The sequence below is a fragment of the Tasmannia lanceolata genome, unplaced genomic scaffold, assembly GCF_043159265.1.
Source record: "Tasmannia lanceolata isolate RefF3 unplaced genomic scaffold, GAP_Taslan_0.1 ptg000011l, whole genome shotgun sequence".
Classification (NCBI taxonomy): Eukaryota; Viridiplantae; Streptophyta; class Magnoliopsida; order Canellales; family Winteraceae; genus Tasmannia; species Tasmannia lanceolata.
This window is the reverse complement of record NW_027518688.1, coordinates 11,217,446-11,243,402: the sequence shown is the minus strand read 5'-3', so window position 1 is coordinate 11,243,402 and position 25,957 is coordinate 11,217,446. Positions and strand designations below refer to the sequence as shown.

The 25,957-nt window shown below is 40.9% G+C and overlaps 1 protein-coding gene across 1 annotated transcript in view; it reads right to left on the bottom strand.

The window, feature by feature from the left end:
* The window catches only part of LOC143886430 (filament-like plant protein 4), a 57,124-nt gene that overhangs the window by 16,080 nt on the left and 15,087 nt on the right, over positions 1 to 25,957 (bottom strand). The window contains exons 3-5 of the mRNA XM_077390397.1: positions 17,369 to 17,567; positions 14,498 to 16,931; positions 13,919 to 13,982 (exon numbers count right to left, since the gene is read on the bottom strand). Coding sequence (XP_077246512.1) covers positions 13,919 to 13,982; positions 14,498 to 16,931; positions 17,369 to 17,567 — 2,697 coding nt within the window. The remainder of the gene's footprint in view (positions 1 to 13,918; positions 13,983 to 14,497; positions 16,932 to 17,368; positions 17,568 to 25,957) is intronic.

Here is a 25,957-nt window from a genome sequence, read left to right as displayed (position 1 = left end):
AGGTACGACAGTGACGTAAGAGCTGAGCTGGATGACCAGAGGAGCTGAGTCCTGAGGGACCGGAGCGAAGGAGAGCGAAGTGGCTGAGAACGAGTCCTGCTATGAGGGCTGAGTCCTGCACAGGGCAAGTGAGGTCAGAAGACCAGACCGGGTTTTACTCCGGACAGGCCCTTCGACACTCAAGTCAGTATGAGCAGGAGTGAAGGGGAGATGTCTAAGAGTTTTTAGGGAGAGAAGGGATTTTTCATTACCCATTGGTTTGAGCTTTGATCCCCTATTTATAGGGAAAATCTGGTGAGGTGTCCTGGACAGGTGTCCAGGACAGGTGGCGGCCTGTGAGAGGCTGCAGCTCACCTACTCTGGGACAGGTGGCGGCCTGTGAGAGGCTGCAGCTCACCTACTCTGGGACAGGTGGCGGCCTGTGAGAGGCTGCAGCTCACCTACTCTGGGACAGGTGGCGGCCTGTGAGAGGCTGGAGCTCACCTACTCTGGGACAGGTGGCGGCCTGTGAGAGGCTGGTGTTTTCACACCCCATCAGGGCAACTCACCATAAGATGATCTAAGGATTCATCCACTTTCATGCAAAGGATGCACCAGTTTCCAAGGCATGTTAATCCCTTTCCCGGCAAGGATTAATCTATTTTGTCGCCATCACCCAAGCAAAGGCAGTCAATCATGGAGCAGCAAAAGTTTTCCAAAGTCCTATGAACATGATTCTTTCTTTTCCTACTTGATCAAGCTATGAAAAAAGAACGAACAGAGAAAGAAACTTAAGTATATGGAATCCACAGTCTTTTCATCAGAAACATTACCGGAGAAGTAAGATATACTAGAAAGAGCTAATAATGATGTGTCTATCTATTTCGCTATCCATTGGGTTATGCCTGAGCAGAATGACCAGTCTAGAACTCTGTCCATTCTTCTCCGTATACTTCACACACACTCTAGCCCCTCTATTAGCCGCTAAAAGATATATGATCATAAGTTGATGGCATAATAGTGACACACCTAACTAAAGATCTACCCAAAATCTAGTCCCCTCCCCTCCCAACCCTAAATCTAACTATGGACTCATAAAGGGATCCAAGACCACAAATAAATTTTCATGCACCTAAACCTTTCAATATAGATGGGTTCCTACTCTTTCAACCCCCCCAACCCATCCTATGCCTATCCTCAATTATATTATGCCATAAAGCTTCTTTCTCCACACCATATCTCCAAAACCATTTTCCCAATAAAGTTTTGTTTCGCAATCTTATTCTTCTAATTCCAATGCCATCGTGTTTTTTTATCTGTGAACCTTTTTCCAGCTCATGAGATGCTTAGTCTTCTTGTTGGATTCACCTCCTTGCCATAGAAAGTCCCTTTGATTATTTCTATTTTTCCCAGCTTTGTAGGGATCTTATATAAAAAACATAAAGTAGACAGGAAGGTTTTCCAATGCCACCTAAATTAGAGTAATCCTTCGAATTCCATGTCACATGTATTAGTTGAAACGCCCAGTTTCAAGGACGTTTTCGTACACACTTATTTGGGCATAATTGGAAAATCTAAAAATTTTAGGGATAAATAAGTCAATTCAACTAAAACCTGGATTATCAAGTACAAATACACATTAACTCTCCTAATTCAGCACTTTTTCTCCAGAGAAAACCCTATAAAGAGAGAGAACGGAAGAAGAATCCCAAGAGGGAGAAGAAAGGGTTGCCGAGAGAGATTTCAAGCGAAAGGAAGCCCAGTTTTAAGGTAAAAGATTTATTTTTTTTACAATTAATAGTGGTTATTATTGGTGGGTTTTATTAGAGATATATAAAATCAGAGATTTAATGGTAGATTTTTGACGTGTGACCCTACCTTCATCGCCAGATACAATTCGAAATTGGCAATTTTTATGGATTTGTAGGAATCTTTCATTGCAAAGATTCCCATGAAAGATTATTTAGGGTCACTTCGACGAAGAAGAATTTTAGTACATTGAATACATGGATTTTAGGGTGATTTTCCACGACGAAAAGAAAAGGTTTTAGGGTAACAATCCATCAGAAACAAGGGAACCCGCAAGATCGCAGCATGGTCTACCGTGGACCTGGTCGGTCGACCATCCAAGGATTTATTTCGACAAATCGTTTGACAGTCGACTATGGAGACCTCTACGGTCGACCATGCATACCGACACTTGGTTGTTTTAGGAGTCTGACCCCGGAGAGATTTTGGAGGTTGTTTTGAGTTCCAAGTGACCCTATGATATATATTAAACATTGATTTGGGATTACTCACGTTGGTAGGTGTCGGATCAACACGGTTTTCGGATCTTGCGTTTGTGAGAGAGATTAATTGAATTTTTTGTAAGTATCTTATCTCTATATTAGGGTTTTCGAACCCAGGAGTTTTTACGTGTTACCGTGCTTTCATAATTACGTTCAAATGTTGTATTTTGGTATATATTCATGAAATCATGTTTTAGAAGCAATCATGTTCTTGGCATATTGTATTTCTAAAAATCGAATCAAGTATGTGTGCATGTTTCTATGATGAAAAGATGTACTAATTTTAATATAATGTGATTCCCATGGAATTAGTTTGGTTGTCGTTTAAACCATGTGTATTATTAGATTAGCCAAGTACTTGGGATAGTTCACGTGGTACCTTCAGTATCGTTACCTGCCAGAGGAGCTGTGGCACGTAAACTTATGAATGTTCTCGTGGTACCTTTGGTATTGTTACCTGCCAATTGGGGGTGCGGCACTGGCCGTAATCACCTGTCAGTGAGGCTATGGCACTGACCGTGGTAAAGCCTAAGCGATATTATCGGTCGTTGCATATTTCGGTGTTTGTTTTATCGTGGTTGACTTACCGTTGAAAAAGTTGTTTTCGTTCCTCTTTTCATTATACACATATTTTACATATGTATATAGCTCTGATGATTAATCATGTTTATGATCATGTCTTACTTGCATGCTTGATCCGCCTATTATAGTTATTTGGTGCTTGCTGGGCATTTGCTCATTCCAATATATCTATGTTTTTCATATCATGAGGAATAGACATGGCGTATGACGCGAGATTGGGGCGAGCGTGGTGTAGTTTAGATGACCATCTTCAAATTCAGTTTATTTAGAAACTTTAGCTCAAGTACTTTATTGTTTGTTTCATCTATTGTTGGAGCCTATTAGTTGTATTTAATTTGACATAGAACTTTCAGTTGCTCTGCATTTCTATTTGTGGAACAGATGATGAATTTGATCTGCTTGGCCTTGCGTACCCGTGCGGGTAAGTCATGGGCGCACTGCGCTATCACGGACTCATGGACCCCGGTCCATGGCGTGACAGTTTAGTGCTATCAGAACATAGGTTAAAGAACCTATATGCTAGTAGAACTAGCTGAAACATTAGGATTGAACACATGAGATGAGAGTTAGGTAGAACCGTAGAACTAGGCAAGGATCTAGGATGGACATGATGAATTGTGTGCAACGGGGACACCTCATTGGCGCATGATTTAGTTGTGTCGTAAGCGAACCACATGACAAGCTCACATGCACCAGGGAGCCTGGTCTGACATTTGAGTGCACTATGTTGGTATGATGAACAAATAGTTATGAGCTCTAGGTACGTAGTGTAGTTCCGTTGTGTTATGTAGCATTATGATTTTTTGATTTACTTTACCTTGGAAAAATCTTAGCAGTTTTATTGACATTAATTATTATAGGTGAATATGGCATGAGGAGGATACAGTCATACAGGTGTGTGGCAAATATTGTTGTTAACCCCTGGGCTGTACAGTACAGCCCCCACCCCAGAGAGAGCAGATCCTTGAGGAGCCCCATGATGTTAGGGGTGTTGAATCCTGGATGTTCCTCCTGTTGCCGAGGGAGCTCGATAGGAGCCCAAGCAGGAGCAGCCAGGGTCTCCTACCCTGGTAAGATGATGATGACTCTTGTGGGGGTAGTTACCCGCCACGAAGAGTAGATCCAGCCATGGCAAGGAAATCGCCTTTCAAAATTTCAGAGGATGGCGACGCAATTCAAAGGGACGACTGACCCTTTGGCAGCAGCAGAGGCGCGATTGAAGGGTATAGAAAAGATTTTCAGTTTTTTGGGGTTTACATGTTACGAGGAGCATATGATTGGTGGCAGATTGAAATGAAAATCCGTCGGGAAGACAGAGATTGCACTTGGGAGCAGCTCAGGCAGGCATTTTATGATGAGTATTTTCCAACAAGTATAAAGATACTGAAGGAGAACGAATTCTTCAATCTAAAACAGGGGATCAGATCTGTTCCCGAGTATGAGGCTGAGTTTAGTAGATTGGGCAAGTTTGCCCCGGCAGAATTAATGCCGGATGATGGGGCGATAGCTCGTCGATTCCAGGAAGGATTGAGAGAACCCATTAGACAAAGGGTTAAGAATTTTCAGATACGATCCAATGCGAAGACAACGAGTAAGACCCTAGTCGTGGAAGAGGGCATAATAAAAGCATAGCAGACTCGGAAGTTCCACCAAAGAAGTTTAAGTCCTCTAATTCCCAGGGTGGACAAAGTTTGGGGAGCCAGACAAAGAAACGAGAATCTTATCGTTCTAGTGGTGGGTCTCATCAGAAAGGTGGGAATCAGAGGATTGCCTGCACCCAATGTGGAAAGGTGCATGATGATAAAGGCTTCCCGTGGATTACTGGAGCTTGTTTCCGATGTGGACAAGTTGGGCACAAGGTAGCAGATTGTCCTCTGGGGAAGGGCGTTCAGGCTTCAGGAGCCCCTCGACTAGCACAGACCCCACTATCAGAGCAAATTAAAGCAGAAGGCCAAAAGCCTCGATAGGCAGCGAGGGTCTACTCTATGTCAGCTCCGGAAGCGCAGGCCTCAGAGGCTGTGGTGTCAGGTACTACATTGAATTTTAGTCTAAATTTTATTTAAAATTACGCTGTTGAGTCTGATATTCTATAATCTTTTAGGTATTTATGTATATATGTGTGCATAAATATTAGAGGAAAGTGTTCCTAAGCTATAGCTTATCTAAGCTATAGCTCAAAAACACATGTGGCCCCACATTTTTTGGGGGATCCAAAGCATTCATTTGGAAGGCCCTTCCATGGATAGGGTGTGTACCAAAAATCAGCCCTATAGGATCATCCTAACCCAATCAAAGGTGGAGTGGAAAACGGGAAAACGGACAGACACTGTGTGTCTATGTTTCTGCCCATTTTTTCCCTCAACAGATGGCAGAGTTAGGATGATCCTATAGGGCTGATTTTTGGTACACACCCTATCCATGGAAGGGCCTTCCAAATGAATGCTTTGGATCCCCAAAAAATGTGGGGCCACGTGTTTTTGAGCTATAGCTTAGATAGATAAGCTTATCTAAGCTATAGCTTAGGAACACTTTCCTCTAAATATTAACTAATAAGTGATCAGTTAAATCTCGCAGGTACTATTCTTGTGTCCACTACATTTGCACATGTTTTGTTTGACTCGGGAGCCACACATTCATTTGTGCCATCTAGTTAAGCATGGATGGGTTTTTGAGCCTATGGATGTTGAATTAGCTGTGGATTAACCGGTAGGGGGTATGTTGATTGCAAGTTTTGTGTATACGTGGTTGAGATAGATAGGAGGAGGCTACTTGCGAACTTGGTGATTTTGGACATGAAGGATTTCGATATTATATTATGGATGTAATGGCTAGCAGCCAACCATGCCCATCTGGATTGTCATAGGAAAGTTGTAAGGTTCTGTATTCCCGACTTACTAGAGTTCAGCTTTGTGAGAAGCTAGGTGCCTATTCCGGCATGAGTTATTTCAGCACCAAAGGCGAGTCAATTGTTAAGGAAGGGAGGTCAGGGATTTTTCTCCCTTGTTATGGAATCTAGAAAGGGACACTTGAGACAAGAAGATATCTCCATTATGAGGGAATTTCCAGATGTTTTTCCACTGGAGTTACCTGGTCTACCCTCTGATAGAGAGATAGAGTTTACTATCGACTTGGAACCTGGTACCGGTCTTATCTCTAAAACCCCGTAGCGCATGGCCCCAGCAAAGTTAAAAGAAATTAGTGGCCAGTTGCAGGAGTTATTGGATAGAGGTTTCATTCAACAGAGCGTTTCGCCTTGGGGGGCGCCGGACCTATTTGTGAAAAAGAAAGATGGAAGTATGAGGCTTTGCATAGATTGTAGAGAATTGAACAGGGTGACCATAAGAAATTAGGTGATTTATTTGATCAGTTGCAAGAGGCTCAGTTATTTTCAAAGATTGATCTTCGATCTAGCTATCATCCTGAAAATTAGAGCGGAATATGTGCCCAAGACTACCTTTAGAACCAAATATGGAAACTACGAATTTCTGGTGCTACCATTTGGGTTGAGAAACACACTAGCAGCTTTCATGGATCTGATGAATATAATGTTTAAACCCTTTTTGGAGGAGTTTGTCATTGACGACATTCTAGTATATTCTAAGGGGCAGAGAGGAGCACGAAAACTATCTGAGGATTGTTTTGCAAACACCGAGGGATCAGAAATATGAGAAGTTTAAGTAGTGCGAGTTTTGGTTAAATGAAGTTGCCTTTCTAAGACATGTTATTTGAAAAGATGGTAGAAGATAGAGGTCGTGGTCGGATGGAGCATATCAACGAATGTATCAGAGGTACATAGCTTTCCTATAAGAAGTTCGTAGAAGGGTTTTCTAGTATAGCAGTGCCTTTGACGCAGTTAACTCATAAAGGAGCCAAATATGTATGGATGGATGAATGTGAACAGAGTTTTCAAGAATGGAAGAATAAATTGGTGATGGCTCCTATTCTCACAATTCCGTCAAGAAGTGGAGGATTTACTATTTACAGTGATGCATCGGAGAGTGGTCTGGGTTGTGTTTTGATGCACCACGGGAAGGATGTAGCTTACGCTTCCAAGTAGTTGAGGCCATATGAACATAACTACCCTACCCATGATTTAGAATTGACATAAGTTGTATTCGCTCTTAAAATTTGGAGACATTATCTATATGGGGAGCAGTGTGATGTGTTTACAGAGTGATGTGTTTATAGATCACCAGAGCCTTAGGTACATCATCACACAAAAGGAATTGAATATGCGCCAGAGGTGGCTAGAATTGCCGAAAGACTATGACTTGAGAATTAGCTACCATCCAATGAAGACAAATGCAGTGGCTGACGCGCTAAGTAGGAAATCTGAAATGAAATTGTCTGTGACGATTACTTACAAGAGGCCTATTTTGGAAGACTAAAGAAGATTGGAAGTCTTGGTGGTAAAACATGGGTCAATAGCTCAGATAGCGAACCTAAGAGTTCAACCCACTTTGATTGAGAGAATAAAGTCAATCCAGAGATCAGATGAACAGCATGGAAGGAGAAGTTGCACAATATGAGTCCCAATGATTAGTATGCCAACAAATAAAGATTAGACATCAGAAGCCAGCAGGGAAGTTAGAAACTTCCAACAATAGATGAAATAACCAATAAAGTACTTTGAGCTAAAGTTCCTAAATAGAATGAATCTTAAGATGGTCATCTAAACTACGCCCTGCTCGCCATAATCCCACTCATACGCCATGTCTATTCCTCATGATCTAAAAAACATAAATATATTGGAATAAGCGAACGCCCAGCAAGCACCAAATCACTATAAAAGGTGGATCAAGCATGCAAGTAAAATATGATCATAAACATGATAAATCATCACATCTATATATATACACACACACACACACACAAGTAAAATATGTACCGTGGAAAGAGGAAATGAAACAACTTTTTCAACGGTAAGTCAACCATGAAGCAACAAGCACCAAAACATGCAACGACCAATAATATCGCTTAGGCTTCACCACGGTCAATGCAACAGCCCCTAACAGGTAGATGATCGGTCTAACATAGCCATGGCTAGTGCCACGGCCCCAACTGGCATTTAATGATACCAAAGGTACCATGGGAACTTTCCCAAGATTGTGCATCCAAAATTGCGCATACGACCGATCTACGTGACCATGTACCAGTGTCATAGCCCCACTGGCAGGTAACGATACTGAAGGTACGACGGGAACTATCCCAAGTACGTGGCTAGTCTAATAACACACATGGTCAAAACCATAAACCAATGGCCAAAAATCAATTCTATGGAATCATAGTATATTAAAATCATTAATTTTTTTCATCACAGAAAACATGCACATGCTTGATCCGATTTTTACAATATGCCAAGAATATGATTGCTTCTAAAACATGATTTCATGAATATGTATCAAAATACAACATTTGAACATAATCACGAAAACAAGTTAACATGTTAAAACATAATAGGTTCGAAAACCCTAGTATAGAGATAAGGTACTTACCAAAAATTCAATTAATCTCTCTCGCAAAAGCAAGATCCGAAAACCGTGTCGATCCGAAACCTACCAACATGAATAATTTCAAATCAATGTTTAGTATACATCATAGGGTCACTTGGAACTCAAAACAACCTCTAAAATCTCTCATCAGCGTCAAACCCCTAAAAGGGCCAAGTGCCATGTACGGTGGATCATAGGTCTCCACGGTCGACCGTCAAACAATCTGTCGAAACATATCCTCGAACGATAGACCATCCGGGTCCATGGTCGACCGTGCGGCGATCTGGAAGTTTTTTCAGATCTAGCGAGTTCCCTTGTTTCTGATCCGTTTTCACCGTAAAACCTGTACTTTCTTTCATCAAAAATCACCCTAAAATCCATGTCTTCAACAACTTCCATCCTTCTTCGGCGAAGTGACCCTAAATGATATTTCACGGGAATCATTGCAATGAATGATACCCGAGAATCCATAAAATCGCCGGAAATCCTTCCAAATCGTAGCCGACGATGAAAGTAGGGTCACACGTCAAAGATCTACCATTGAATCACTAATTTTACTGATCTCTAATAAAACCTACCATTAATAACCACTATTAATGATAAAAAATAAGTCTCTTACTTTAAAATTGGGCTTCCTTCGCTTGAAATCTCCCTAGGCAGCCCTTTCTTATCCCTCTAGGGTTTCTTCTTCAATTCTCTCTCTTTCTAGTGTTTCCTCTGGAGAAAAAGTGCAGGATTAGGAGACTTAATGTGTATTTACACATGATAATCCATGTTTTAGGTGAATTGACTTATTTATCCCTAAAATTTCTAGATTTTCCAACTATGCCCAAAGACGAAAGCGTCCCAAAAACTAAGCGTTTCATTCCACCCCCTAGAAAAAATTTCGTCCTCAAAATTTAAATAGATTCTCATACCTGCGAAAAGGTGGGGGTACTTTTCTCGCATATCCTCTTCTTGTTCTCAGGTGGCCTCCTTCTCTGTCTGATTTCTCCACTGCACCTTTACGTACGAAATGATGCGATGTCTCAACACTTGACCCTTTCGGTCCACAATCCGAACCGGCTACAATCCGAACTAGTTGTTCATCATATGTCTAAGCTCTCTCTCAATTGCAAAGGTGTTCATTCTATTTCATGGTTCGGATTTGCCACATATATCCTCAACAAGGAAACATGGAACACATTATGAATACCTGCCAACTCAGGCGGCAATGCAACCCTGTATGCCACTGTGCCAACACGATCCAAACATTCGAACGGCCCCACATACTTGGGACTCAACTTGCCCTTAATTCCAAATCTGACCACTCCTTTGGTTGGAGACTTAAGAATACATGGTCACCTGTTGGAAATCCATTTCTCGCTTCTGGTATCATGATACCTTCTCCAATGACTACGCTATCCGAAGACATTCTCTTATCACTTGCACCTTCTCCTTTGTTTGATGAACCATGTCAAAATCGTCCCAACAAATAGTGGACCTGCATTTCCTCCCATACAAGCTCTGATACAGGGCCATCCAAATACTCGCCTGTTGTTGTAGGCGAATTTTACGAGCGGCAATTGCTCATCCCAGAAATCCTTAAAGTCAATGGCAAAAGCCCTCAACATGTCTTCAAGTATCTTCGAGTATCGGAATGGTTCTCTCAGATTGGCCGTCCATCTGAGGGTGATAAGTTGTACTAAAACTCAACTTTGTTCCCATAGCTTTCTGAAAACTATTCCAAAATTGGGATATGAATCTCACGTCTCTGTCCGATACAGTAGTCACAGGACTCCATGCAACCACATTATTTCATATACATACTGTTTCGCCAACTTCTCTAAGATGGCACCGATTTTATAAGCCAAAAAATGCGCAGATTTTGTCAATATATCCACTATAACCCATACAGCATTACTTTTCTCAACCGTCCGAAGTAGGCCTGCCACGAAGTCCATGGCAACTCACTGAAGCATTCTTTTAAAATATAAAATAAGGGCACACCGGTTCAATTCAGTTGGTAAATTTTAGTACACACTGCATAGTATAATAGCTTAAATTAGGTGCCTGTTAGCATCTTTCTCCTCAAAACATCAAAATCCATGAAAATCATCCCAAACTCAACAAATTTTCAAAATCTAAATCATTTTTTATTAGCTCACTTATTTCCGACCTTGCATTCCCTTTTCTTTGGATTCCTTGTCATCTTTTCTTTTATGAGGTGTGCAATAGTGTAAAACCATGTTACATGGATTCTTCTAAATGGGCGGCTAATCAATGTCGAACACGTCTCGGATTCCATTACTTATGGATTCTTTGAGACACATCTAGATCTCTTTTATCTGTTTTTTTTTCTTTGAATAACACTACCACAAATTTCCAATTACCACATGTTTTCAGTTTTGTCCATCGTAATAGTAAGTTTCTTAAATAGAAATAAAATTTTATGTCTACTCTAGGAAGCATGGGTACACTCCCGGGACACCCGTACCCGTACCCGACACGTATGGGGTGCGAGTACGCCCCGGGTACGTCATGGATACGTACCCTAATTATTTTTTTTTAAAAACCCAATTTTGGTTGATGGGTGCATGTCGGGTGCATTTAGGGTGCACACCCACGCGTACCCGACACCTCTTGCTTCTCTTATCTGGTGTAAATCCTTCATGTGCTTCTCCTCTCTCTTCTCCTGTACTTAGTATTTACATTTATTGTCCATTTACTTAAAATTTACATGTAAATAACAGAATACGGCCCCATTTGGATTTATTAAAAATAGTTTCAAGACCCAAATCTAAAAGAAAAAAAAGGCAACTCTCCTGTTCTAGTACAAAATCCGAAGAAAAAGGGTCGGGTCAAAATTTTAACTTTCTTAACTTCCAAACGGTGGGGTATTTTTCAAATTTTAAAAATTCATAAAATCTATCATGTCCAAACATTATTAAATCCCAAAAGTCCGGTATAAAAAATCTCATAATTTGGTCTCTAAAAATAATTCATCTTGTTAGGCACTGGTCAACACACCGGTCAAAACACTGGCGACAAACTTTTTTTCTAATGAATGATGTATTGATGCCTCATGTTATGAAATATGGAACTTAATCACCTATGAAATGAAGAGTAATATTAGAATTTTCCATTTTTGTGATGTTATTATTATTTGATTGCACTCCAATTATTTTTTTAAAAATTTTTTATAAATATATAATTAAATATCAAAATATATTATTATATTCGGCATACCCGAACGTACCCGCACCCGGTTTTTTTGGAAAATCACGTACCCGTGTCGTGTCGTACCCGCACCCCGTACCCGTGCTTCATAGTGTCTACTTAACCTATTAAAATTTTCAATATATTACTTGTATAATCATATTGTACTGTAAAAAACTAAAACTTGAGAATTGATTAAAATAATTTGGCGAATCAACGAATCCTTCTTTTTTGAGGTTTTCTGAATCTGACACTTGATACCCATGTCGGACATTAGTATCCGTACTGATGCAACATAGGCGTAAAATGGTGGGCCCCACCAATGCTAACAAATGACAGAAGGTGTAAAATGGTGGGGCCCACCCTAGTGCATGGGTTTTTAGGGAGATGGTGTGCCAACCGCATCAAAACATGAGGTGAAAAATTGTGGGCCCCATTCATGGATTTAAATTTCAGTTTCGTTTTAGCCAAGGGCAAAACTGAAATTTCAGCCAAAATCCGGCAAAATAAAAATAATTAATTAATTATTTCAGCAATTTCGGCCGAAATTTTGGAAAAATATTAAATTTTTGAAAAAAGTTCAAATTTCTCGAAATTTCTGAAATTTGGAAAATCCGAAATTTCGGATTCAGTCCCAACCGAAATCCAAAATCTCAGTCTGAAATTTCGGATTTTGAATGAAATTTAAAACCATGGTCTCATCTATGCTGGGCATGGTTATAAAATGTTGGGCCCCACCCCATCACAACATAAGGTGTAAAATAATGGGCCCCACCTTATGCTAAGTTGCAGAAATTAGCAATTAGACTAAAAAATGAAAAATGAAGGAGAGAGAGAGAGAGAATGGGTTGAAAGAGGTTACCAAATTTCCAGAGGAAATGGTTTTCCAATAAAAAAAGCTAGGAAGAAAACTAATGACAATGAAGTCGGATACCGGTAGGGTGCGGGTACGACACAATATGGGTATGTGGATACGTGATTTTTTTTTTTAAAAAAAGGATACGGGTACGCTAGGGGTACTCTGAATATAATATATTTTTATATTTTATTATATATTTATAAAAATTAAAAAATTAAATATTTTGTTAAAGAATTTAAACAATTTAATTGGAGAACAATCAAATAACAATAACACCACCAAAATCTAATATTACTTCTAAGTTGTTAGGTTTTTAATGGCGGGATATATATATATATATTCATGCCTCCCTTTTGTCAATTGGGACAGCCCCTCTATTGTAAATATGTAATTTTGGATTTAATTCGAACTGGGTGTGCACCCAAGCGCACCCGATACGTACCCAAACCGCCAAACTGGATGTTCGTTTTGTTTGTTGTTTGGGTGCGTAGCCTGTACGCATCCAAAGAGTACCCAAGAGCACCCGCACCCAATACGGGTGCGTGGGCCCGCCTCCGGAGAGTACCCGTGCTTCTTAGACTAATGACAATGGTAAGAAACATGTTTAGTATATATTATAGATATGTATGTGTGTGTGTGTGTGTTTGCGTGTGTAATATGACACCTTATGATCCCACTAGAACACGTTGCCGTGTGAAATTACCAAACAAGATGAGTAATGGAACTTCGGAATTCAGATCCTCTCTCATACCATGACAAGTTTGGATACAAGAAGTATGACTTGCAAAGACATATTATGTGCCATAGTTAACCAAAAAATAAAAGAAGAAGTAAATAGACACGATCCGCCCTATCTATTAAAAAGACTAAATTCATTAATTATATCAACCCATACAGCACACGACATTTCACAAAGAAATGTTGTGAAATGTCATCTGATCTAAATATTGAATTTAGTTAGATTTAATTTCAAAATGATATGCCCTGGGAAGCAAATTTCAATCATCGGAAGAAGAAAAAAAAGATATTTCCAAGGAGACACAAGATTGCATCCATTAATTAGACCAACCCTAAGATTCAACGCATGATGTGAATCAACTATGATAATAAATTATTTATTGCAACCATCTATAAGATTACTGAGACGCAAAATAGTATTTTCATCCTTAAATCCTCTTTTTATAGGTTGGACCAAACTCAAGAAGGGTTAGAAGCATGTATGAAGGAGACAGTTAGAATTTTAAGAAAATTGGATAATTACAGTCCTCATCTGTTCAATGAAAATTGAATTTCAAGAAAATTGGATAATTAGACCAACCACTAAGATTCAACGCATGATGTGAATCAATTATGATAATAAATTGTTTATTGCAACCATCTATAAGATTACTGAGAGGTAAAATAGTATTTTCATCCTTAAATCCTCTTTGTGTTGGACCAAACTCAATAAAAGGTGAGAAGCAAGCATGAAGGAGACGGTTAGAATTTTAAGAAAATTGGATAATTACAGTTCATACCTGTTTGGTCTTGATGTCAACATCGGCAGTTGAAGAAACTGAGCACATTGGACACCCCTCAGCCCTGTATGTCATAAGCATCATACAGAAAGTTAAAATACAGAACCAAAAATGTACAATTCCGTGCTAAAAATGAAAAGAATCCCAGAAAATACTAGTACACCAATTTTCATATTTATAATACTGATGCAAAATAAACTCCCAGAGGCGCTCAAGGAGTAACATAGGAGCTGTTGAACTATGTCAAAAATATCGTTCTCAGGAATTTCTAGGGATATATTAATTTTTTTTAATTTTTGTGGGTTTATACTGGGAAAAATGATAAAATAAATTTATTTAAAAATATGTAAAAATATATAAATTAAGAAAAAATTAAAAACCATCACAAAATATCGTGAAATTATCACGATAAACGAATATATCGCTATATTTTTTAAGTTCGCAGGATTATATCGGGATTTTGTCATTTTATCAAAATATCTCAATAAAATCACTATATTTTGAAAATATCAGTAATATTTGTGACATAGTTATTGAAAGCTGAAATTACATTTCTACAGTGAGCTGTTAAGTGCTAACCTCTGAATCTGTTCTTCAAGATCCTTGCATTTGGCCAAAGCATCTTCATGAAAACGCTTTTCTTCTTGAAGTTCATTGTCCAAAGTCTCGGCTTTTGTACGCAGAAGGTTAATTTCAGTCTCTAATTCCTGTGCATGTGTTTCGAGTGATCTGTAAGATTCGGCCATGCATTTCAGCTGTGTCTCTGCCAAAGAGTTTGATTTCTCACTAGATGTCAATTGTGTTTTAGTTTCATATAGAAGCCGTTCCGTCTCCAGTAGCAGAAATGTTTTTTGTTCCAAACTTTCAGTACAAGTAGCCAGATCCATTGCGATGTTATCCTTCTCTAGCTTTAGTTGTTCAAACTCTTCCTGTGAGCATTTGCACGAAATGGCCTTTGGTTCAAAGCCGGGAACTAAGTTTCCTTCTTGAAGAAATTCAGAATCAGAAGTAGAGTGAGAAACAAGGACGCGGTCACTTGAAAATCTCTCTTTCGGCGGTTCATGTTGAACCACATTATTTTCTAATAATGTTACCTTGTCTATGCAATCAGAACTATTGATCTCCCCTTCGTTGCCCTTATCACTCGGCATATTAAAACTTAGTTCACTGGCTTCAGCCAGCACATGGGAGAGGTCGAGAATAAAATCATCCAAAGTCATTTTGGAACATAAAACGTTACTAACAGAGACTGAAAACTCCTCGACCTTTCGACTTAACCCATGCCCATCAAGACACCTATCCTGCATTTCTATAGCTTCTTTACCAAGTGATACAACAAAATCATGAATTTCGGAAATGGCATTTTCCAACTCGTGGTTAACAGAATGCTTGGTATCAACACTTGATTTATTATCACTTAACAAAGACATTCCACCATCCAAAGTTTCAGCTATCTCCTCAGGAGAAGGTTTTTTCTGAGTTTCCTCAAAAATGCACCGTACAGAGCGTTGGGGTAAGGCATCTTGAATATCATGTATGACATGTTTGATATCCTCCAAAATCTTACCGACATCCGTGTCCTTAGCTTGGGATTCAAATATCAATGCTATTTTCAACTGTAGTTTTCTCAAGGTCGCTAGATTTGTTTCAAATTCAAACTCCACAGTAGATGATTCCTCATTAGAAAGAACCCGAGTTGCCGATGGGTCCAAATCACGCTGAGGTGCGTCCCGGTGGTCCCCACCCTTTGCAATATCAAGCAGTACATTAGGGTCAGCGGACTCAGTCCTTTTTTCAGTTACACTATCAGGAAAGGAGATGGCCCCATTGGATTCTGTTGATAAACAAGCCAACCTCTCCATCTCTAGAAAGTCATCCATTAGTTCCAAGTTATTAGTGTTTTCAGACTTTTTACTCCTATCAACATTCTTTAATTTCTTGAACTGAGAAAGCTCCGAGATTAACGCCGTAGCATATGACTCTGCACAACTTCCTTCCTCGTCTACTCCATCCTCAGACATGGAGGTCAGGCTTGGTGGGTTGCTTGCATTTTGACTTAAACACCCTTCAATAGGGATTTCCACGTTTAATTTTACAGGGCTCTTATTTTGATTCACACCCTGTATATGTGCTTCTAAACTGCGAAGCTTGCTTGCTGTTTTAGCGCACAAATTTCTCGAAGCCTGCAATTCACTGTTGCGTTTTGATAAGGCCTCTTTTAGCATTTTTGTTTCTTCCTCCACGGTCAACAAACGCTCTGTAAGAAATTCATTTTCTTTATGACATTGCTGGACATTGTCAAGGGAAAATTCAGTAGCTGGAGCAAGATGTGGGCTGGAACTCTTAACAGGAGATCTCCGTAGTCTGGTTTCTCCATAATCCCGACCTAAATTCTCAACCTCTAATTTCATTTGAGCCAATGCAGCGGGGCCCGGCAACTTCTTCCTAACAAGGCCACGCAGTCTCTGGCACTCCGCCTCTAGCTTGGTTACTTTCTTGACGCTTTCTAAATACTGCTTGTTCGTTACTTCTGCGGATCTTAAACTCATATTCTTTTCTTCATTTCGAATTTCGAGCTCTTTGGAAATTATATGAAGCTCATACTTTAGTGAACTTATTTCCCTTTCACAGGATTGGATATTGGTCCTAAGGACTTCAATCTCGGCATCAGCTTGAGATTTTTCTTCGCTGATTTTAATTAGCATGTTGGAACGTTCTTGCAAAGACCTTGAAAGTGCGGAGTTTTCAGCAGAGGCCCTAAGGAGCTCTTGATCTAAATCAACAATTTTTTTCTCAAGCTCTAACTTAACCTTGTCCCAATGCTTGGTTTTTGTAAACACGACGTCATGTAATTTTTGCTCACTTTCTTCCTTTACATTTCGTATCTGCCTCATGCACTCCTTGAGAGCACCATCCAGATGGGATGCTCGATCTTCAGCCGTAAGCTTTAGTAGTGTGACAGATTCAAGCTGAGTTTTCAATGCCAAAGCTTCAGCCTCGGCCTTCTCCCAACCTGGAATGAATAGAGTACATGAACTACGAGAGGAATCGTAATAGATGAAGCCAAAGAACCAATACACAATTGTTTTCTTTTTTACCAATACACAATTGTTAAAGTATAAAAGATTAGATAACGCCTTCTCCAACGGCTTAAGCTTTTGGAGTAATTGGTGGTGTCACAACTCACAAGGTATCAGAGCAAAGCTCCTGGTTTCAAAGCTCCTTGATATTAAAAATCCACATGGAATGGCCAACCCAAAAGAGAGGCCACACGTGCCACATGTAGGCCAACCCTAAAAAGAGGGGCCACGCGTGAGGGGGAGTGTTAAAGTATAAATGATTAAAGAGCGCCTTCTCCAACGGCTTAAGCTTTTGGAGTAATTGGTCATTTCACAACAATAAATTAGACATGATAGCATTTCCATTCTGAGAAAAAGAACAAAGCTATACCCGAGACAGCTTCTTCAGCAACTTTTGCATGCTGTTTTACCAGATTGTCCTTGGTGGTCATCTCGGATTGGGCCGCGGATAGATTTTCATTCAACGAGGATAGTTTTCCATTCAATATTTTCACCTGATCTTCTAATTCAATCATATGTGCATATGCATCCGCTGAAATTTGAACATATTTTACATTCTTGGAATCATCCTGCCAACAGAAATAAAATAATTCCAAAGAGAAAAGGATTAACCCAATTATACAAAAAACTCCATGAATCCATGATAAATAACTTATATAGATCCCTGGATAGAATATGAAATGATTGGTATGAACAGGAATAATAAAAGAATTCCCAGTTCAAAAATATGCAATCCTAAAGACAGAAACTGGCAGAGTCTTAGATAATGACAGCGTCATCTGGTGGAAAGCATTAAGCATACCCATAAGATGCGAGACATAACAGATAATCTTAAGCTTCAAAACAGAGAACTAAAGAAATCACCAGTTTGGAAATATAATATCCATTTTCTTAATGAATAAAAGAATATAGAAGAGTATCATAGAAACCACCTTTTGAACGAACAAAAGAAAATACAAATAAACCACCTTTTGAACGAACAAAAGAAAATACAAAGAAGATATGATACTCTTCTATATTTAGATTTCAGTATCATAGAAACCAGCTTTTGAATGAACAAAAGAAAATACAAAGAAGATATGTCACAAATGAAACCCAATGTCAAATAGTTAGCAGAATGGTGGAGTGTTACAATGAATTACTTAGCTGAGTTAATGATAAGGGCTAGTAGGATTCAGTAATCTTCAATAAACCATTTAGAGTTTTGAGACAAGTACCATTCCCTCTTTCCAAATGGCAACTTTCTATTTCAACTTAGCTTCAAATGCCATTCAGATAGTCGGATTTAGGAACTTGATACTGTTATGCAATTATGTCAAAAGGCTGATATTGCTTAGATATATTGTGGTCATTTACTTTATGCTTGTAGGCCTAGTTTAGTCATATTTTTGTCGCTTTTAAATTTAATCCCCAGAATGGTAATCATTATAGTTTCCAAAATAAATAAAGGGAGCTATATGCGCTCCTCACTTTTACCGTGACCGCTCCGTACTACGGGTTGGGCCCTGTACCCAGCTATTTCGAAAGAGAAAATCTATCCTAACTGTGCATAACCTTATCTTTTTTCTTTTTCTTTTTTGTACTTTATAAAAGGAATTCAAGTGATTTCCCACTCATTGGTTGTTTCATTCCCTGATACAACGCCACGCTAATTTCCGGTGTGATATGAAGCTTACATGAAGCAACAACATGAGTAGCAGCCCAGCTCAATACAGTTGTTTCAAATTTATTTTCCAGGCATCACCATATCCAAGGGACATTATTTAGCTGCTCTGTCCATTCTCAATTATCAAATTCTTAAGTATAATAATTTTCCCTCTCTAACAAATATACATGTTCCTAATCTGGTTAGTGAAAATCAGCATTTGGAAGCAGGCCAACCTGACATTCCTCTTCTTTCTCCTAAGAAAACGGATAACAGCCTTCTACGTTTTCTTATCATCATCCTCATGACCATAGTGACAAGAGAAGTTTTAGCCCAAGGGTTCAACCATTGCACTCCTTTAATTCATATTTTGGTGATAACAAACTCAATATGGTACTTTACATTATTTGATGTACTAATGTTTAAATGTCCTAAAGAATGCTCTTCTAAGGTCAAAGGGGATCAAAAGCTGACGCATGAAGCCTGAAGCAAAGTATATAGACACATTACTCGAGTATTGAAGAATCAAAGATTGAAGACTGAAGAATCAAAAAATTGAAGGGATGATGTATTTAGATTGTAAACCCTTCAATGACCTTATGAGCAATGGCAAAAAGGGATGATAAATCAAACTAAGAATGGACATATAAGGCATTACACATACGTTAAAATGAAGTCCAGACTCATGGACGGTCAACCATGACCTCCCACGGTCAACCATATAGTATCTGTGAAAAAACTGGAGAAGACGAACTGATGATGCCAAAATCCGGGTTCGTGATCGTGCGGCCGATAGAGAATCTCCGCTTGATACCTACAATCACAGACAAAGGGGATCAGGGGGTCTGGGCTTGGTCCCAGACGACCACTTCAACACCCAAGTCAGATTTTGACCTCAATCAAATAAATGAACCAGCAAAAAGGGGATCAGGGGGTCTGGGCTTGGTCCCAGACGACCACTTCAACACCCAAGTCAGATTTTGACCTCAATCAAATAAATGAACCAGCAAAATAATGGAATGGGTAGCTAGATTACCAGACTCAACTATGGGTTCTTTATGGGGTGTGGGTGATCCAACGGGGGGATTAGGGTCCGGGGGAAGGAGAGTAACGACGTCTGGCACCTCTTACCCTTCTTCTCCAGTAGTTATTCTCGCTCTTAATGGGCAATTAAGGCCCTTTAATGGTGGAGAATGTTTTCTCTGATTTTTTGGAGTTACATCTCTCTGTTGTTTTTTTCGGTCCCCCCTCTTGTTGTGTTTTCCCCATATATAAGCTTGTCTTTCATGCATGCAACCTCTTTTGTCGTGTGCCATGTGGACTATCTTCATCATTTGAGGAAAAAGACACCAGTTCCTTGGATTGGGTGGAATGTTGGTCGCCATAGGAAATTAATAACGTACGCCGCTTGCTTATTCTCTTTTAGAGATAATAGATAACGATCATGATGGGTAATGATGAGAGATCTTTTGGAGATAATTATGGACATGTGGCCTAATCTTACGGTTATACCGTATTTTACCCTATCATAATACCTCCCTACTCCTTTGGTCCATAAAGTGGACCAAGGGAGTAAAAATCTTTTCTCCGCCATTAAATCTGGTGATTTCCATAATTATGAAGGCCTTGGAATTCGAGAGGACTTGTGGGGTTCCAATGTAAGTATGGCACGTCTGTTGACCCTCTTATTGAAAAAAACACTTGGAGGGCACGTTTTACCTTCCTCTCCCTTAGAGATTTATTTATATCAAAGCAGGGAAAAGTTCAAGCATCCCCTTTTCAAGCACTTTCCTTTTTCTTCTCCAACCTTCTCCTTTAAAGATGTCAAAGTCTTTCTAGGGATCCTCCTCTGGTAAAGGAAAGGGAAAAGCTCCAGTGGAGCCCCCCAGTGACCCCTCGAGTGACTCAAGCGAAGAACCGAGGCGCCTGCTCTATCCATCGAAGCGGGCCCGCGTGAACGAGCCGTCTCCCCCCGTTCACCCACTCCAAGACTCCCCTCCCCTCCTAGGGAGGATGAATCCGTCGAGGCATCTGTCGAAAAGCAGAAGAGGTTGCTCTTCCTTTCCCACCATCAGGGGCCAGAGCTTTGTCAGCAGGTTCTGGATCTTAGTCGACGAGTGGACTATCTGGAGGTGGAGAACCACTCCCTAGGGCGAAGGGTTGACGAACTCAACGCCAAGTTGGCTAAGCAGGAGAGTGAACCTCTCTGGGAGGGTTTGTTTGAGGAGGAGATAAAAAGCGAGGACTCCTCCGATGAAGAAAACTCTCCTAACAGTCGCTCGGACTGAGCGGGGAGGGGGGAATGCTGGGACTTCTGCAGCTTCTGTCCCTTCTTTTTTTTTCTGACCATTTTAAGAATTTTTTGTACCTGGGTCTTGTTAGTTAAGAACCCTCTTTTTTCTTCTATTTTGTTTTCGTAGATGGGGCCCTTGGGGCCAGGATGAATGGGGCCTTCAGGCCATAATTTTTTTGTCTTGTTGTTCTTATAACTATGCTTGGATCAACGAGGTAACTGTACTGTAAAGCCCAATTTTTCCTTCACCACCATTTCTTTCTTTCCTTAGAGTAAGGTTTATTTTGCTGAAACCACACCCTTCGCTGAACTTGATTCCCGCCCTTACCCAGAAATGGGACTTTGGGGGGAATCAGAAGGCAAAGGTGGCTTTTCCCCATGTAATCCAAACCCTTTGCTTAATTGGATTCCCTCCTTTACCCAGGAACGGGATTATGGGGGAATCAAAAGGCAAGGGAGGGTAGCCTTGTTGAATATGAACCCTTTGCTCAACCTGGTCCCTTCCTTTGCCCTGAAATGGGATTTCAAGAGAATCAGAGGGCAAGGGGTGATTAAATTTGATGAATCCGTGCCCTTTTACTCATCCTGATTCCTTCCTTCACCCGGAAATGGGATTTTGGAGGAATCAGAAGGTAAAAGTGGAGTTAATTTGATGAATCTGTGCCCCTTCACTCATCCTGATTCCTTTCTTTACCCAGAGATGGGATTTTGGAGGAATCAGAAGGTAAAGGTGGAGTTATTTGGGGAACCCGTGCTCTTTTACTCATCCTGATTCCTTCTTTTACCCAGAAATGGGACTTTGGAGGAATCAGAAGGTAAAGGTAGGATTTCTTTTGATGAACCCGTGCCCTTTTACTCAACCTGATTCCTTCCTCTACCCAGAAATGGGATTTTGGAGGAATCAGAAGGTAAATGTGGAGTTAATTTGGGGAACACGTGCCCTTTTACTCATCCTGATTCCTTCCTTTACCCAGAAATGGGATTTTGGAGGAATCAGAAGGTAAAGGGAGGATTTAATTTGGGGAACCCGTGCCCTTCTACTCATCATGATTCCTTCCTTTACCCAGAAATGGGATTTTGGAGGAATCAGAAGGTAAAGGGAGGATCTCTTTTGATGAACTCATGCCCTTTTACTCAACCTGATTCCTTCCTCTACCCAAAAATGGATTTTTGGAGGAATCAGAAGGTAAAGGGAAGATTTCTTTTGATGAACCCGTGCCCTTTTACTCAACCTAATTCCCTCTCTTACCCAAAAAATGAGATTTTGGGGGAATCAGAAGGTAAAGGTGGAGTTAATTTAATAAATCCGCGCCCTTTTTACTCAACTTGATTCCCTCCTTTACCCAAAGATGGGATTTTGGGGGAATCAGAAGGTAAGGGTGGATTTACTTTGCTGGATCCGCATCCTTCTTCCTGAAATCTGTACCCTTTGCTCAACTTGATTCCCTCATTTGCCCAGGAATGGGATTTTGAGAGTCCTCGGAGATAGTTTTTTAAATGGAGCTTTCCTTTTAAGTCCCTCCCATTGCGCCACGTGGGCAGGCCCTACCTTATTGAAAGGGCGAAGATGTCAATCCACACGTGTAGAAACCTTAACCTAAAAGGGGTTTTCCCCATCTTCCCCCCAAGGTTTATGATAAACTAGGGTTCCATTGCCTGGGAAAATTATCCAACGAATTTTCCGTCGACTGGTTAAGCTTGCACCCTTTCCCAGAGCTTCTTGGTCACGGTTTGATTCATCTTCCTCCTTGGAGCTTGGTATTCCCGTTTGTCGCTTTTTTCGGTGAGTATCGAATTTCTTGATTTTAATACATTCTGTCTTTATTTTAAAAGATGTCTGATGCGAGTGATTCCCAGAATCCTTCTAGTGGATCCATAGTAGTTTTAAAAGAAACCAAATCAAAAAAGATTAGTCATAGAATCAGGATTCCGTCAAGGCCAAGCACCAAGGGGAGAGATCCCAACCTTCTCGATATTCAAAGGACTCCAAAATCGGATCTAGGGTTTCGGAGAGAGAAACCTCTTCTTCTGAAGCAACGAAATCGGATGTTCCTCTTCCCGGTTCACCCCCTTTAGCCCTTCATGGCCACGAAGAGAATATTATGGAGATAATGGCCGGAGAAACAACTCGTCCTGAGGGGGTAATGTCCTCTGAGTGCACCCTTAAGGAGGGTGCAACGGAAAGACTTACAAAAGAGTATCGGATACCTGCGAGATATGGTATCCGGCTCCCCACTACTGATGAGCGAGCATGTGAGGGCTCATCTGCAAACGAGACAGCCTTTTATGTAGAAGCCTTTAGGGCCGGTGTCCAGTGCCCATTGCTAAGTATCATTATGGAGGCCCTGGAATTCTACCAAGTAGCCCCTACTCATTTAGTACCGAACAGTTGGCGTACCCTTTTAGCTTTTGTCGCCAAAGCCCATTTGCGAAAGGTTGATCCCGAACTAGGACTACTTCGATGTTGTTTTGCCTTGAGTCCTCAAGTGAAGGGCAGCAATGGTTGGTTATACCTAACTCACCGTCCCCAAGTGAAAATTGCCACAAATCTTCCCTCTTCTATCAAAAAATGGAAAGAGGAATTCGTTTTTATCACTCCCCCCGCAGATGTTACTTGGAAGTTTCCCAAAACATGGAAACGCACTGTCAATTGGAGAAGAAAACTTATGCCCGATCTCTCAGATTTTAATAAATCCGATTTGACGAAGATTATGGCTGGTGACCCCATTGATGTTTCTGAATTTAAAGAAGAGAAGAATCTGAAGAAGTATAAGCTATATCAAGCCCCTAGTAGGAGAGTTTCAAAAGTAGCTGAAGAGGTGGGAGAGAGCTCTGCCAGCTATCTTAGTGAGCCCTCCTCCTCCTAATAGGTCATTCCATTTACTGATTTTATTCCTCTAACGGTTGTTCAGGTGACTAATTGTCATTCCTTGTTTGATAATTGCAGATATGGCGTCGAAGGATACTCCCTCCAAGGGAAAAACGGTAGTAGGGGAATCCTCAAAGGGTGCTTCAGATCTTGTGAGATTACCGCCCGAAGCGCTGGTCGCGGCACGGAGGAGGGTAACAGCACCCACCGGATCTTTGCCACCGAGTGTTCCCAGTCGCTCTGTTGGAGTTAAGGACAAAACTCGATCCTCTCCGGCTGAAGGAGTAGAATCTCCAGCTAAGAAGCCCACGCCTTTGAGTGTTTCTAGAGGAAAATCTGCTCAATCTCTTAAGGCCAAGTCTACTCTTCTGTCTGATCTCCCGAGCCAAGTAGAAGACTCCAGCATGACAAAGTTGATCCTAGGTTAAGCACCCTTGAGGGATCATCAGATGAAAATGCAAGGGAAGATGTTCAAATCGAACTGGAAGATAGGAGAGGAGGATAATGATCTTCAAAATCCACAAGTTGGGATGGAGATGGGTGTCACAACTGCGCTGCCTGGTGAGGAGGCAGAGTTAGAAAGTCACTCCAGGAAGTCGATCGCTATCCATTATTAACTTTGCTCATTGCGTAAGTGTCCTTCTTTCGTTCCTAACTTTGTGAACCTTTTCTTTCCCCCCTTTTCCTCTGTGGTTACTCTTACGTGGTGTTGAATAGGCTCAAGTTTTGAGAGGAGGATGATGGAGTACATGCTTGAGGATGAATCGAAGCTGGACACTTTCCGAGAGAAGTATTCTCGTACAGGCGATCATCTTAAGAGATTAGAGGAGGATTTGAAGAAGGCTCAAGCAAAGAACGCATCATATATTGACATTGTGAAGGATCTCAATGATAAGCTTAGGTGGGCCGAACAGAGGAGAGACCAAGCTAAGAACAATCTACTCGTTGCCCGAACCACTGGCGTCGAGGAGCTGGCTAAGGCTCGGGAAGAGTGGCGAGACTACGCCGAATTTCACATGGCGGCGGCAATCTTATGTATACCCGTGGAGATCGATGCCTTTGCCGAATGCCGTCGACGAGTTCGGGAGATTGATCCTTCTTTCCCCTTAGACCGGCTGATGCATGATTCAGAGAGGCCTATACCTGAGGCAACTTTGCAAGAGGAGCGGTTATCGGCGAGGGAAATAGAGAGGTAGGGGACGGGGAGGCAACAGAGGTCCCTACGGAAACCGTGCCCCCCTCGGAGAAGGATCAATAGGTATGCATTTCTCTTTAACTCTCATCCAACTTTTTTAAGAACTTACGAAACTTTGAATCAGTCCTGTACAGGCCATTATGAAGGGTCTGTAATAATTTGGGATATATACCTTGCTTTTCTGGTGGCGAAGTTTTGCCACAAAACCTTTTTAATTTATGTATGAATGCTCGTCGGTATGTTTTATTATCAATTTCTATGAGTCCGTGCATTGGCCTTGCTTGGTGTAAAAAACGTCGAACCCATCTCTAGATGGTTATAGGAGAGAAAGGAGACCTCCACCGCGCCGTAATGGGTGCGGTTTGTGCGGTTTTTTGGTGTTCCTTTTATATGACGATCACCTTTCTCTCAAGTGATCAGCTCGGAGTCGGTAGATCCGCCTGTCCTTTGTAGGGACAGGTCTTTTACATGGGAAGCGTTTGGGTGTTATCAGGAGGATCATTCCCAGTTCCACCTCTTCACTTCCTGTGCCCTTTCGGACCAGCGCATGGCTTGGACTGGAGGGTGGAGATCCATATTGACTCTTTCATAGAGTTGTAGACAAAACCTCATTTCATTGATCTTTATCGTGATTACAGAATAACGTTGATCCTGTCAAAAGAAAACAAACACACAAAATACATAGTACTTTTCTTAAACAACCTTTCCTGCTTACTCTACTGATAAAATTTCCGCAAATTGTCCATACTCCAACTTTTAGGAATATGAGTGCCGTCAAGATGTCCCAATTGGTAGGCCCCTGGTCGGAGGATTCGAACCACTCGGTAGGGGCCCTCCCATCTTGGGGCGAGCTTTCCTGAATTTCAGGGGTCTGATACCTCCAATCGTCGCAACACTAGGTCACCTGGTCGAACCGACCGATTCTTTGTCCTTGAGTTGTAATATCGGGCGACTTTC